General features: G+C 43.5%; 1 protein-coding gene across 1 annotated transcript; it reads left to right on the top strand.

Annotated features, from left to right (window-relative positions):
* The first annotated feature begins 1,496 nt into the window (after positions 1-1,496).
* On the top strand, positions 1,497-4,214 carry LOC117184592 (tubulin polyglutamylase TTLL5-like). Its single transcript, XM_033382945.1, has one exon. It carries the CDS (start codon positions 1,535-1,537, stop codon positions 4,121-4,123), a length of 2,589 nt encoding a protein of 862 aa, XP_033238836.1. The 5' UTR covers positions 1,497-1,534; the 3' UTR covers positions 4,124-4,214.
* Positions 4,215-16,891: the final 12,677 nt, after the last annotated feature.

Here is a 16,891-nt window from a genome sequence, read left to right as displayed (position 1 = left end):
CATCCACGCTCCAAGAAATGTGGCAGGATCGCATATTTTGGGCATGAGCACCAATATGGCAATATAGCCCAAAAAAAGTGGAACCTCCGCAACTATATGGCACCTGCACTTATATAGAACCCTTCCCTATCCAGCACTGGCATGTATACTGAACCACCGCACCTATATAGCACCCACGCTCTAGGAAATGTGGCAGGATCGCATATTTTGGGCACTAGCAACAATATGGCACTCTAGCCCCAAAAAAGTGGAACCTCCGCAATTATATGGCGCCCGCACTTATATAGAACCCTTCCCTATCCAGCACTGGCATGTATACTGAACCACCGCACCTATATAGCACCCACGCTCTAGGAAATTTGGCAGGATCGCATATTTTGGGCATAAGCACCAATATGGCAATATAGCCCTAAAAAAGTGGAACCTCCGAAATTATATGACACCTGCACTTATATAGAAACCTTCCCTATACAGCACTTGCATGTATATTGAATCACCGCACCTATATAGCCCCCACGCTCCAGGAAATGTGGCAGGATCGCACATCTTGGGCACTAGCACCAATATGGCAATATAGCCCGAAAAAAGTGGAACCTCCGCAACTATATGGCTTCTGCACCCTGTGCATATGGGTTAGGGCACTTGCACTTATATAGAACCCTTCCCTATCCAGCACTGGCATGTATACTGAACCACCGCACCTATATAGCACCCACGCTCTAGGAAATTTGGCAGGATCGCACATCTTGGGCATAAGCACCAATATGGCAATATAGCCCCAAAAAAAGGAACCTCCGCAACTATATGGCTTCTGCAGTTATATAGAACCCTTCCCTATCCAGCACTGGCATGTATACTGAACCACCGCACCCATATAGCATCCACGCTCCAAGAAATGTGGCAGGATCGCATATTTTGGGCATGAGCACCAATATGGCAATATAGCCCAAAAAAAGTGGAACCTCCGCAACTATATGGCACCTGCACTTATATAGAACCCTTCCCTATCCAGCACTGGCATGTATACTGAACCACCGCACCTATATAGCACCCACGCTCCAGGAAATGTGGCAGGATCGCACATCGTGGGCATAAGCACCAATATGGCTATATAACCCCAAAAAAGTGGAACCTCCGCAACTATATGGCTTCTGCACTTATATAGAACCCTTCCCTATCCAGCACTGGCATGTATACTGAACCACCGCACCTATATAGCATCCACGCTCCAAGAAATGTGGCAGGATAGCATATTTTGGGCATAAGCACCAATATGGCAATATAGCCCCAAAAAAGTGGAACCTCCGCAACTATATGGCACCTGCACTTATATAGAACCTTTCCTTATCCAGCTCTGGCATGTATACTGAACCACCGCACCTATATAGCATCCACGCTCCAGGAAATGTGGCAGGATCGCATATTTTGGGCATAAGCACCAATATGGCAATATAGCCCCAAAAAAGTGGAACCTCCGCAACTATATGGCACGGAAACCAACTCGTCGCCAGTACTGCCAGAGAGCAGATCTAATATGGAGGCAACTCTTTTGTGCCGAAATGGTGAAAATGACATAAGTTCTTTATCCCTACCACTATGCAGTAACGAAGACTTGAGTGGTTCAAAACAGCGAAAAATCTATGTATCAATTAGAAATTCGGTCAATATTAATCAAACTGAAAATTCAGACTTTCAAAGCACTGCAAAAAAGATGAATAAGCAGTATTCCTCAAGCGATACGTCTATGTCAAGCGAAGGAGAAGAACCTACACGAAATATAAAAAATAAATTTCGAACCCTAAAAAAGAATCCGAATGATATACACACTAACTTAGTAGAAGATGTATCAAAGGAAAGTTGCTACGATTCCACAACACCTGCCAAATCAACAACGAACATCAGCGCAAGTGAGGAAGATGAATGTGTTACAGAGGACGACGAAGAATGTGGTATTGCTATGCCGGCATATAAGCTGAAAATCACCTATAAGTTTATTCAAACTGAAACAAAATTGCTCAGAAAGATATTTGATGTGCATGGCCTTAGAGAAGTTGAGGGTGATAATAATTTTAATTTACTATGGACTGGGGTTCATATGAAATTGGATATACTGAGAAATTTAGCACCGTATCAAAGAGTCAATCATTTTCCTAGGTCCTACGAGTTAACCCGAAAAGATAGACTCTATAAAAATATCGAGCGTATGCAACATCTTCGTGGAATGAAACATTTTGACATTGTACCCCAATCGTTTATTCTTCCCTTGGAATCACGAGACCTAATAATAGCACATAACAAACATCGTGGCCCATGGATAGTAAAACCAGCAGCATCAAGTAGAGGAAGAGGAATATTCATTGTAAATTCGCCAGATCAAATTCCTCAGGATGAACAAGTTCTTGTATCAAAGTATATTGTTGACCCGCTTTGTATTGATGGACACAAGTGTGATTTACGAGTATATGTATTAGTTACATCTTTTGATCCTCTTATAATTTACCTTTACAAAGAGGGAATAGTAAGATTAGCCACAGTCAGATACGATAGAAATGCTGATAATCTATGGAACCCGTGTATGCATCTTTGCAATTACAGCATCAACAAATACCATTCCGACTACATCAGATCCTCAGATGCCCAAGATGAGGATGTGGGCCATAAATGGACATTATCGGCTCTCTTAAGGCACCTGAAAATTCAGGGCTGTGATACTCATCAGTTAATGCTGAATATAGAAGATTTAATAATAAAAGCTATTCTGGCCTGTGCTCAAACCATTATTTCCGCATGTAGAATGTTCGTTCCAAATGGAAATAACTGTTTTGAGTTATATGGATTTGATATTCTAATCGACAATTCACTTAAGCCTTGGTTACTAGAAGTGAATCTTTCGCCATCTATGGGAGTAGATAGTCCCTTAGATACTAAAGTAAAGGCATGCCTAATTGCTGATTTATTGACTTGCGTTGGTATACCAGCATATAGTCCAGAAGTGAGATCACATTACGATAGCAAATGGTCGCGATTCCGCAGCTCTAGTTGTCAAAGGAGTATTAATGTTACAAGTGTCTCATATAAAATCAAAAAGAATAAGAAAAAAGGGTCCGTCAGCACTGATCATCTGACTGGTGAAGAACAGCGCATATTACGAAATGCTCGTTTACAATATTCCCGTCGAGGAGGATTTGAACGCATATTTCCTACAGCTGACTTAATGCAGCGGTATGGTAACTTTTTAGATTCTACAAATGGTATTCCGATCTCTACCCCAAACGTACAAGGCCAGACATTCCAAACATTAATTATGCAGCATAACTATAACCAAATGCTTCACTCAAATTTATACTGCCAGGATACGAGTTATACTATAGATGATAGTTTAGAAAAAAATCGTATTAAACAATACGAACGAGCTTTGGAGAATGGATCTGAAATTCCATTTGCAAAGAAGCCTGCAGTGGAAAAATCCGAAGAAGAAGGTAGAAGGCAACGAAAACTGATGCTTAAAAAAATTGGAACTGGCTCTGAACTAACTCAGTTTCAAGCGCGGCAAACTTTCAGCTTGTACCTGGAATCTGTTTTAAAACGCATAACACAAGATCCCAGAGACAATCATGAAAAAATTATACTAAAGTTTTTAAACAAATTTGGAGGATCCGTTAAACCGCCAGTATTATTTCGAAATACTCAAAGCATAAAAGTTATAAGTAAAGCCCGTTCAGCAATGGTAGCAAAGCTCCTTGGAGATTTTCTGGAAAATTATAAAAGAGACACAGAAGCATATGTGGACTCATTTGATCATTTTGGAATGATACCATCTAGTGCTTATCATCAATTTTTGACGCACGCTCAAGAGTCCGATTTAGAAGCAGTCCTCACTCTTCATACTAATGTTACTGGAATTATGCCCTTTCTGTATAATCGCTGTGGATTATCAGTGCCACCTACGCCACCGATTCCGTCCGGCTTGCATGGGTTTTTGAGAGCTCTTCCATCGATGGTATCATCTTCTGGTGTAGCTAGAGAAGTTAGCAAATATGATGGATATTTCAAAAACAATGATAAAGATTATGAAAATGTACAAGATGCATCTATAAGACCCAAGAGTTCAAGGCGATTTTGAATAAGTTTCTGTTTAATATACTAATCAATGGTTCTAATCCAGTCAAAATTATTTAAGGATCCAAATGATTAAACTAAGAAAACTTTTAAATATGGCACCTGCACTTATATCTAACCCTTCCCTATCCAGCACTGGCATGTATACTGAACCACCGCACCTACATAGCATCCACGCTCCAAGAAATGTGGCAGGATAGCATATTTTGGGCATAAGCACCAATATGGCAATATAGCCCCAAAAAACTGGAACCTCCGCAACTATATGGCACCTGCAATTATATAGAACCTATCCTTATCCAGCTCTGGCATGTATACTGAACCACCGCACCTATATAGCATCCACGCTCCAGGAAATGTGGCAGGATCGCACATCTTGGGCATAAGCACCAATATGGCAATATAGCCCCAAAAAAGTGGAACCTCCGCAACTATATGGCACCTGCACTTATATAGAACCCTTCCCTATCCAGCACTGGCATGTATACTGAACCACCGCACCTATATAGCATCCACGCTCCAAGAAATGTGGCAGGATCGCATATTTTGGGCATGAGCACCAATATGGCAATATAGCCCCAAAAAAGTGGAACCTCCGCAACTATATGGCACCTGCATTTATATAGAACCCTTCCCTATCCAGCACTGGCATGTATACTGAACCACCGCACCTATATAGCATCCACGCTCCAGGAAATGTGGCAGGATCGCATATTTTGGGCATAAGCACCAATATGGCAATATAGCCCCAAAAAAGTGGAAGCTCCGCAACTATATGGCACCTGCACTTATATAGAACCCTTCCCTATCCAGCACTGGCATGTATACTGAACCACCGCACCTATATAGTATCCACGCTCCAGGAAATGTGGCAGGATCGCATATTTTGGGCATAAGCACCAATATGGCAATATAGCCCCAAAAAAGTGGAACCTCCGCAACTATATGGCACCTGCACTTATATAGAACCCTTCCCTATCCAGAACTGGCATGTATACTGAACCACCGCACCTATATAGCATCCACGCTCCAGGAAATGTGACAGGATCGCATATTTTGGGCATAAGCACCAATATGGCAATACAGCCCCAAAAAAGTGGAACCTCCGCAACTATATGGCATCTGCACTTATATAGAACCCTTCCCTATCCAGCACTGGCATTTATACTGAACCACCGCACCTATATAGCATCCACGCCCCAGGCAATGTGGCAGGATCGCATATTTTGACATAAGCAACAATATGGCAATATAGCCCCAAAAAAGTGGAACCTCCGCAACTATATGGCACCTGCACTTATATAGAACCCTTCCCTATCCAGCACTGGCATGTATACTGAACCACCGCACCTATACAGCATCGACGCTCCAGGAAATGTGGCAGGATCGCATATTTTGGGCATAAACACCAATATGGCAAAATAGCCCCAAAAAAGTGGAAGCTCCGCAACTATATGGCACCTGCACTTATATAGAACCCTTCCCTATCTAGCACTGGCATGTATACTGAACCACCGCACCTATATAGCACCCACGCTCTAGGAAATGTGGCAGGATCGCATATTTTGGGCACTAGCAACAATATGGCACTCTAGCCCCAAAAAAGTGGAACCTCCGCAATTATATGGCGCCCGCACTTATATAGAAACCTTCCCTATACAGCACTTGCATGTATACTGAACCACCGCACCTATATAGCACCCACGCTCCAGGAAATGTGGCAGGATCGCATATTTTGGGCATAAGCACCAATATGGCAATATAGCCCCAAAAAAGTGGAGCCTCCGCAACTATATGGCACCTGCACTTATATAGAACACCTCCCTATCCAGCACTGGCATGTATACTGAACCACCGCACCTATATAGCACCCACGCTCCAGGAAATGTGGCAGGATCGCACATCTTGGGCACTAGCACCAATATGGCACTCTAGCCCCAAAAAAGTGGAACCTCCGCAACTATATGGCACCTGCACTTATATAGAACCCGTCCCTATCCAGCACTGGAATGTATACTGAACCACCGCACCTATACAGCATCCACGCTCCAGGAAATGTGGCAGGATCGCATATTTTGGGCATAAGCACCAATATGGCAATATAGCCCCAAAAAAGTGGAACCTCCGCAACTATATGGCACCTGCGCTTATATAGAACCCTTCCCTATCCAGCGCTTTCATGTATACTGAACCACCGCACCTATATAGCACCCACGCTCCAGAAAATGTGGCAGGATCTCACTTCTTGGCCACTAGCAACAATATGGCACTCTAGCCCCAAAAAAGTGGAACCTCCGCCACTATATGGCACCTGCACTTATATATAACCCTTCACTACCCAGCACTGTCATGTATACTGAACCACCGCACCTACATAGCACCCACGCTCTAGGAAATGTGGCAGGATCGCATATTTTAGGCACTAGCAATAATATGGCACTCTAGCCCCAAAAAAGTGGAACCTCCGCAACGCACATTTTGGGCTTAAGCACCAATATGGCAATATAGCCAAATTGAAACCTCCGCAATTATATGGCACCTGCACTTATATAGAAACCTTCCCTATGCAGCACTTGCATGTATATTGAATCACCGCAACGATATGGAACCCACGCTCTAGGAAATGTGGCAGGATCGCATATTTTGGGCATAAGCACCAATATGGCAATATAGCCCCAAAAAAGTGGAACCTCCGCAACTATATGGCACCTGCACTTATATAGAACCCTTCCCTATCCAGCACTGGCATGTATACTGAACCACCGCACCTATATAGCACCCACGCTCCAGGAAATGTGGCAGGATCGCATATTTTGGGCATAAGCACCAATATGGCAATATAGCCCCAAAAAACTTGCGGAACTCCGCAACTATATGGCACCTGCACTTATATAGAACCCTTCCCTATCCAGCACTGGCATGTATACTGAACCACCGCACCTATATAGCACCCACGCTCCAGGAAATGTGGCAGGATCGCACTTCTTGGGCACTAGAAACAATATGGCACTCTAGCCCCAAAAAAGTGGAACCTCCGCAACTATATGGCACCTGCTCTTATATATAACCCTTCACTATCCAGCACTAGTCTCGAATCAACTTTCATAGAGATCGGTTGTGTCGCGCTTGTGCAAAGTTGTTTTCTTTATTCTGCTTTAGCGGAGCATTCTCTTGTGTGCTAAAAATAGCATACATCATAAATTCGGGTGCTGCTTTGTGCGGTGTCGGCAATTGGACAAAAACAAAAAACACATTTGTGAACGTTTTTACAACTGTATTCACCGCCCTTCGGGCAAGACATTTCCCTTAGTCTGCTCACAGCCGCACAAGAGGGGCAATAAAAACTTCGCTTTTCAGCTACGGTATAATGAATGCGAATAGTTCATCTGACTCTCGGCTTAAAAATAAGCGGACTGATCATGAGAGAATGCTTCTAATATCAGGCAAATTACCTTCTGAGATTCGTTCTGAGTACCGTTCAGAGGCTGAACGCTCTACATGCACAGAAACCACAACACAGCTTTGATAGCCAAGAAAACTCCATATCCACATGCCCCGACGACACTGAGGCAAAAACACTTCGCACTGCCGCCGAACGACTTCTCGATGCTCAAAAACGGAGAACGGGCAAAAGAAAAAACGATCAGACTTTGTCATCCTATTCTAAATCTAAACGAGGGAGCGGCGGCCGGGGCCTGGGCTTGCCCCCCACTACAAGCCAACAGGCAAACACCAACAACAGATTTGCCATTCTTGACACGAACATCCCAAGTGATAGTAATAATGAGGAAGTTCGGATGAATGTAGATGCAGACGCTGGAAATGACCAAATGGATGAACACCTTTATGAAGCAGTTAATGCAGACCAGTGTCTTCAAGGAGAATCAACGAGCTCTGGTAATCAGCTTAAAGGCCCTCCAAAACCACCGCAAATAGTTGTCAATATTAGCAACTTAAATGACTTATTTGATGTCATAAAGGACGTTGCAAATTTGAATAACGTTGTCGTCAAAGCTAACCAGGGGGAAACGGTCAGAATCCTCCCCAAAGACAGTGATACCTATAGAGCAATTGTGGATTGTTTCGATGCCATTGGAATAGAATTCCACACATACCAATTGCAGACTGAAAAGCCTCATAGAATTGTTGTAAGAGACCTACATCATAGCACCCTAAACAATGATATTACCGCCGATTTTAAAATGTTGGGCTTCGAGGTCCTTCACATCCATAATCCAAGCTCAAGGACTAACAAGGACGAAAAACTTAATATTTTTTTCATTAATATTCAGCATTGTGCAAAAATTAACGAAATTTAGCAAGTCAAGACCCTTTGCCGCCAAAAAATAAGGATTGAAAGATTGCGAAAATCCACAGAGATTGCTCAATGTCGTCGATGCCAGGATTTCGGCCACACAGCCAAATACTGCCGCCGACATCACAACTGTGCCAGATGCGGTGAAAATCACTAAACCTCACAATGCACACGCCCCCTAGATGCACAGCCAACCTGCATTCACTGCTCTGGAAGCCATATGGCCAGTTACAAAGGATGCCAATGGTATCAGGAGTTTCTACGCCGATCAATGGGCTCCGCAAAGAAGGCAATTAATACGAAGAGGACGGGTCATGTCCCCTTAAATAATCAAGTGGCATATGCTTACTCTACCACACTTCCTGGAGACCAGCAACAGTTTCCTACCTTGCAGTCTAGTCACAAAAAGGGGGCTAATAGACCAACAATACAGCAGCACCAGCAAAATATTGCTCAGCACCAACCTTTGGTAGGCATTAGAAGTAATACAGGAGCCTCCTATGCTGCCGTAGCAAATGGTAATTCAAATGCAATACCTGCTACACCTGCTCAGCGTCGTTTTCATAGTCTACAAGCGCATCAGCCACAAGGATTGAATAACCAGCAACAGAATTCATATGAAGTTCAGGCACTGCTACAACAACAGCAGACACAATTTCAACAATGGCAACAACAGCTCCAACAGCAGCAGCAGCAGCAGTTTCTTATGTATACAGCAACAGCAGCAAGAATAGCAGCAGCATAATAGTCAAGCCAATCAACGCCTTGAAAAACTCGAAAAAATGGTTTTTGAATTGGCCAACACGAATAAACAGTGGGCTGGATCTAATCTTCAGCTCCAGAACAACGTTTCAGCATCTCAATGAACCCACTAAAGGTTCTCATCTGGAATGCTAACGGCATTTCAGGGAAAGCAAAAGAAGTTGAGCTCTTTGCGCACAAGAATAGCGTTGACATTCTTCTTTTGACGGAGATCAGAATTAAAAGAGGGGCAGCTGTAAAAATACATGGATATGCCTTCTATCCAACCTTCAAGCCATCGCGGAATAATTTTCGCTTCGTCATTTTCCACAAAGGGTCATTGAGACACGCAGCATGCAAATGTCAGCAGTAAAAGTATAATATTATATTTTTTAAGTCCTCTCGCATTAAGCATTAGGTTTGGCTACCCCAATATTATTTACCAGTGATGTTAAGATACGTTATATGCAATGTACGGATTCAACGCTTAATAAAAAAAAAAAAAAACAAAAAACTATCCAGCACTGTCATGTATACTGAACCACCGCACCTATATAGCACCCACGCTCTAGGAAATGTGGCAGGATCGCATATTTTGGGCACTAGCAACAATATGGCACTCTAGCCCCAACAAACTGGAACCTCCGCAACTATATGGCACCTGCACTTATATTGAACACCTCCCTATCCAGCACTGGCATGTATACTGAACCACCGCAGCTATATAGCACCCACGCTCTAGGAAATGTGGCAGGATCGCACTTCTTGAGCACTAGCAACAATATGGCACTCTAGCCCCAAAAAAGTGGAACCACCGCAACTATATGGCACCTGCACTTATATATAACCCTTCACTATCCAGCACTGGCATGTATACTGAACCACCGCACCTATATAGCACCCACGCTCTAGGAAATGTGGCAAGATGGCACATCTTGGGCATTAGCAACAATATGGCACTCTGGCCTGAAAAAAGTGGAGCTCCGCAACTATATGGCACCTGCACTTATATAAAACCCTTCCCTATCCAGCACTGGCATGTATACTGAACCACCGCACCTATATAGCACCCACGCTCCAGGAAATGTGGCAGGATCGCATATTTTGGGCACTAGCAACAATATGGCACTCTAGCCCCAACAAACTGGAACCTCCGCAACTATATGGCACCTGCACTTATATTGAACACCTCCCTATCCAGCACTGGCATGTATACTGAACCACCGCAGCTATATAGCACCCACGCTCTAGGAAATGTGGCAGGATCGCACTTCTTGAGCACTAGCAACAATATGGCACTCTAGCCCCAAAAAAGTGGAACCTCCGCCACTATATGGCACCTGCACTTATATATAACCCTTCACTACCCAGCACTGTCATGTATACTGAACCACCGCACCTACATAGCACCCACGCTCTAGGAAATGTGGCAGGATCGCATATTTTAGGCACTAGCAACAATATGGCACTCTAGCCCCAAAAAAGTGGAACCTCCGCAACGCACATTTTGGGCTTAAGCACCAATATGGCAATATAGCCAAATTGAAACCTCCGCAATTATATGGCACCTGCACTTATATAGAAACCTTCCCTATGCAGCACTTGCATGTATATTGAATCACCGCAACGATATGGAACCCACGCTCTAGGAAATGTGGCAGGATCGCATATTTTGGGCATAAGCACCAATATGGCAATATAGCCCCAAAAAAGTGGAACCTCCGCAACTATATGGCACCTGCACTTATATAGAACCCTTCCCTATCCAGCACTGGCATGTATACTGAACCACCGCACCTATATAGCACCCACGCTCCAGGAAATGTGGCAGGATCGCATATTTTGGGCATAAGCACCAATATGGCAATATAGCCCCAAAAAACTTGCGGAACTCCGCAACTATATGGCACCTGCACTTATATAGAACCCTTCCCTATCCAGCACTGGCATGTATACCTAACCACCGCACCTATATAGCACCCACGCTCCAGGAAATGTGGCAGGATCGCACTTCTTGGGCACTAGAAACAATATGGCACTCTAGCCCCAAAAAAGTGGAACCTCCGCAACTATATGGCACCTGCTCTTATATATAACCCTTCACTATCCAGCACTAGTCTCGAATCAACTTTCATAGAGATCGGTTGTGTCGCGCTTGTGCAAAGTTGTTTTCTTTATTCTGCTTTAGCGGAGCATTCTCTTGTGTGCTAAAAATAGCATACATCATAAATTCGGGTGCTGCTTTGTGCGGTGTCGGCAATTGGACAAAAACAAAAAACACATTTGTGAACGTTTTTACAACTGTATTCACCGCCCTTCGGGCAAGACATTTCCCTCAGTCTGCTCACAGCCGCACAAGAGGGGCAATAAAAACTTCGCTTTTCAGCTACGGTATAATGAATGCGAATAGTTCATCTGACTCTCGGCTTAAAAATAAGCGGACTGATCATGAGAGAATGCTTCTAATATCAGGCAAATTACCTTCTGAGATTCGTTCTGAGTACCGTTCAGAGGCTGAACGCTCTACATGCACAGAAACCACAACACAGCTTTGATAGCCAAGAAAACTCCATATCCACATGCCCCGACGACACTGAGGCAAAAACACTTCGCACTGCCGCCGAACGACTTCTCGATGCTCAAAAACGGAGAACGGGCAAAAGAAAAAACGATCAGACTTTGTCATCCTATTCTAAATCTAAACGAGGGAGCGGCGGCCGGGGCCTGGGCTTGCCCCCCACTACAAGCCAACAGGCAAACACCAACAACAGATTTGCCATTCTTGACACGAACATCCCAAGTGATAGTAATAATGAGGAAGTTCGGATGAATGTAGATGCAGACGCTGGAAATGACCAAATGGATGAACACCTTTATGAAGCAGTTAATGCAGACCAGTGTCTTCAAGGAGAATCAACGAGCTCTGGTAATCAGCTTAAAGGCCCTCCAAAACCACCGCAAATAGTTGTCAATATTAGCAACTTAAATGACTTATTTGATGTCATAAAGGACGTTGCAAATTTGAATAACGTTGTCGTCAAAGCTAACCAGGGGGAAACGGTCAGAATCCTCCCCAAAGACAGTGATACCTATAGAGCAATTGTGGATTGTTTCGATGCCATTGGAATAGAATTCCACACATACCAATTGCAGACTGAAAAGCCTCATAGAATTGTTGTAAGAGACCTACATCATAGCACCCTAAACAATGATATTACCGCCGATTTTAAAATGTTGGGCTTCGAGGTCCTTCACATCCATAATCCAAGCTCAAGGACTAACAAGGACGAAAAACTTAATATTTTTTTCATTAATATTCAGCATTGTGCAAAAATTAACGAAATTTAGCAAGTCAAGACCCTTTGCCGCCAAAAAATAAGGATTGAAAGATTGCGAAAATCCACAGAGATTGCTCAATGTCGTCGATGCCAGGATTTCGGCCACACAGCCAAATACTGCCGCCGACATCACAACTGTGCCAGATGCGGTGAAAATCACCAAACCTCACAATGCACACGCCCCCTAGATGCACAGCCAACCTGCATTCACTGCTCTGGAAGCCATATGGCCAGTTACAAAGGATGCCAATGGTATCAGGAGTTTCTACGCCGATCAATGGGCTCCGCAAAGAAGGCAATTAATACGAAGAGGACGGGTCATGTCCCCTTAAATAATCAAGTGGCATATGCTTACTCTACCACACTTCCTGGAGACCAGCAACAGTTTCCTACCTTGCAGTCTAGTCACAAAAAGGGGGCTAATAGACCAACAATACAGCAGCACCAGCAAAATATTGCTCAGCACCAACCTTTGGTAGGCATTAGAAGTAATACAGGAGCCTCCTATGCTGCCGTAGCAAATGGTAATTCAAATGCAATACCTGCTACACCTGCTCAGCGTCGTTTTCATAGTCTACAAGCGCATCAGCCACAAGGATTGAATAACCAGCAACAGAATTCATATGAAGTTCAGGCACTGCTACAACAACAGCAGACACAATTTCAACAATGGCAACAACAGCTCCAACAGCAGCAGCAGCAGCAGTTTCTTATGTATACAGCAACAGCAGCAAGAATAGCAGCAGCATAATAGTCAAGCCAATCAACGCCTTGAAAAACTCGAAAAAATGGTTTTTGAATTGGCCAACACGAATAAACAGTGGGCTGGATCTAATCTTCAGCTCCAGAACAACGTTTCAGCATCTCAATGAACCCACTAAAGGTTCTCATCTGGAATGCTAACGGCATTTCAGGGAAAGCAAAAGAAGTTGAGCTCTTTGCGCACAAGAATAGCGTTGACATTCTTCTTTTGACGGAGATCAGAATTAAAAGAGGGGCAGCTGTAAAAATACATGGATATGCCTTCTATCCAACCTTCAAGCCATCGCGGAATAATTTTCGCTTCGTCATTTTCCACAAAGGGTCATTGAGACACGCAGCATGCAAATGTCAGCAGTAAAAGTATAATATTATATTTTTTAAGTCCTCTCGCATTAAGCATTAGGTTTGGCTACCCCAATATTATTTACCAGTGATGTTAAGATACGTTATATGCAATGTACGGATTCAACGCTTAATAAAAAAAAAAAAAAACAAAAAACTATCCAGCACTGTCATGTATACTGAACCACCGCACCTATATAGCACCCACGCTCTAGGAAATGTGGCAGGATCGCATATTTTGGGCACTAGCAACAATATGGCACTCTAGCCCCAACAAACTGGAACCTCCGCAACTATATGGCACCTGCACTTATATTGAACACCTCCCTATCCAGCACTGGCATGTATACTGAACCACCGCAGCTATATAGCACCCACGCTCTAGGAAATGTGGCAGGATCGCACTTCTTGAGCACTAGCAACAATATGGCACTCTAGCCCCAAAAAAGTGGAACCACCGCAACTATATGGCACCTGCACTTATATATAACCCTTCACTATCCAGCACTGGCATGTATACTGAACCACCGCACCTATATAGCACCCACGCTCTAGGAAATGTGGCAAGATGGCACATCTTGGGCATTAGCAACAATATGGCACTCTGGCCTGAAAAAAGTGGAGCTCCGCAACTATATGGCACCTGCACTTATATAAAACCCTTCCCTATCCAGCACTGGCATGTATACTGAACCACCGCACCTATATAGCACCCACGCTCCAGGAAATGTGGCAGGATCGCACTTCTTGGGCACTAGCAACAATATGGCACTCTAGCCCCAAAAAAGTGGAACCTCCGCAACTATATGGCACCTGCACTTATACATAACCCTTCACTATCCAGCACTGGCATGTACACTGAACCACCGCACCTATATAGCACCCACGCTCCAGGAAATGTGGCAAGATCGCACATCTTGGGCATTAGCAACAATATGGCACTCTGTAGTGGCCGAATTTAGGGAACGAGTATAGAACATCACGGATAAGCATAGTTTTCTTTTGGTAATGCTTAAAAGTGCAGAGCCATAGTAACTCCGAAAGTGGATCGTAAGCTGCAAGCTTTCCGAAAAGCTTTCTAAAGAGAGTCGGCGCGCAGCGCACGCATTTAAGCGAAAGACGTCACGTTTACCTTGACCCAAGAGAGTAGCGTAGCGTAGGGAGAGCATAGATTAAAAGCTTGACCAAAATTTCGCTCAAATGGGCGAAAGATCATCCGATTATGCAGTTAAAGTTCCCAAGATCATCCGATTATGCAGTTAAAATTCCTAAGATCATCCGATTATGCAGTTAAAATTCCCCAAATATCATCCGATCTTCGAGCTTTTGGTTCGGTACCGCTTGGCTGAACTTGCAGAAGTTGGGCTGGAGTATTGACAAAGAATCGATTGATTAAAGCGGACGTGTTTGTGCTATACTCGGGAATAAATAAATATATATATATATATATATATTTAGCCAACGAACAGTTCTGGCACCTACGCCATACCTCGTGAACCGAGTTTCAATTAAGACCCAGAATCAGGAGTAATTAACCAGGAAAGCAGTGCAAAGAAAAGAAAACATAGCTGGTATGTCCGTGATTAATTTGGAAAGTGTTCGTGGTAAAATATATATATATGAATTTGTGTTATAGGACGGCGGCCCGTAGCCACGGTACCGCTCGTGCGATCATCAGTCGCATAGGAGTGCATATACGGTGTGGTCTATGAGAGGTGTGTTGCCGGTGGATTGATAAGACAAGTAGTAAACCCGCGGGAGGCACCGAGCAGCGAAACCTGCAGCTTGATGTTGTCCGTCGAAAGCCTCAACAACCGTGTGGATGCACGGCGAAAACCAAGAGGCGCCTCCGGACCCTTATTTTTGGCGTCATTGACGCCACCCGTTTATCGAGCCTCCAATGAGAGTGTAGTCCGCAGACCGACGTCGAATCGGATCGGAAACCTGAAGCCCAGCTAAGGAGTTAATTTACCCCATCTTCAAGTGATTTAGCTGCGCCAGCGACACCCAATAATGAACTCGAATTGATTGCATTATTGTTGGATTCTTCCGGAGGCGCAGTCCTACTCAGCCTGGCTGACATGTCTCTCGATCACGGCAATAGAGGACCATAGTTACTCGTGGATGTAACACAAGCCCCTTTTTCCTCTAGATTTCATGTGCCAGGCTAAAACCATTCTCTTTCGTCACCCGATGTATACAGTTTTATAGTTAGTTATGTAACACAGCCAACATAAGGGGTTTTGGAAACTAATGGGTATGAGAGCAACATTAATTTTCCTCGAGATTACAAAGCAGTACACTCTAGTACGCTTATGTGCACATTTACTCGTATTAAATATCTTTTCTTTTCCTTAGAATTATGCACCAACGTCATCATTGAGCTCAACGATCACGGATGGAAAAAGCGGTACTAGCCTACCAAAAGCGCTGTGAGTTTGTAAATAAGAACAAGTACATATATGCACTGAGCTGGGAAGTAACCTGCGTGTTACATGTAATTTTCTATTGATATTCCCTTTATAAATCCGTAACCATAATGTATTGGTACCTCTCACCCCTTTAGAATCTGTTACCCATATATGATGGTCATTTTTAAATCTTTATTTTTCTTAATATTTCTTCGCAATTCCTTACTAATATATTAAGCTATCGAGACACAACAAAAATGGATTTAATTATAAGTTAAGAAAACCCCCCCCCCCCCAAGAATTTAGTTATATGATTAGGGATTTATTGAAATATATATATAATGATATTGATTTTGAAGTACAACCCTAATATGTTCTAAATTCAGGACTCCGCCCTCAGAAAGGCATGATCGAAGTGGTGGGATGATAACTGTTTAACGTTATTCAAGGGTCTATACGGTCAGGTTACCTGTATAGCATAGGTCGGGAGGGTAGAGAAGATAGAGATACTCACTAACACCGGAGTTTCTCATCATTTGAGTAGAGTAATTGATAAGTATGTCCCCACTTTCCACAACCAACTTGATAGTCCCATAACCAATTCCTGGCTCCGGTTAAACCTGGATTCTGTTGTTAGTTTTATGTTTGTTTCTTCTTTTTTTTTTATTATTTTTTTTTTATTTTTAAATGTGCACCTAAAACATTATGCGAGTGTGTGTCAGTATGTGATAGGAGAGAGTAGAACGAACCCCGACAATCCGGCGAGCTTAGTCAGAGCATAGCTAGAGGTGCACACGAAATCTCTTCATACTAGTATGGGTAAACGACAGCTATCCCACACCTGCACGCTACATAATTGGCGC

The sequence above is a fragment of the Drosophila pseudoobscura genome, chromosome X (assembly GCF_009870125.1).
Source record: "Drosophila pseudoobscura strain MV-25-SWS-2005 chromosome X, UCI_Dpse_MV25, whole genome shotgun sequence".
In the NCBI taxonomy this organism is placed as follows: Eukaryota; Metazoa; Arthropoda; class Insecta; order Diptera; family Drosophilidae; genus Drosophila; species Drosophila pseudoobscura.
The sequence above is the reverse complement of the archived record's forward strand: the minus strand, read 5'-3'. Positions and strand labels throughout refer to the sequence as shown.

Coding starts and splice junctions, on each gene's coding strand:
- LOC117184592 (XM_033382945.1), top strand. CDS start 1,535: ATGGAGGCAACTCTTTTGTGCCGAAATGGTGAAAATGACATAAGTTCT.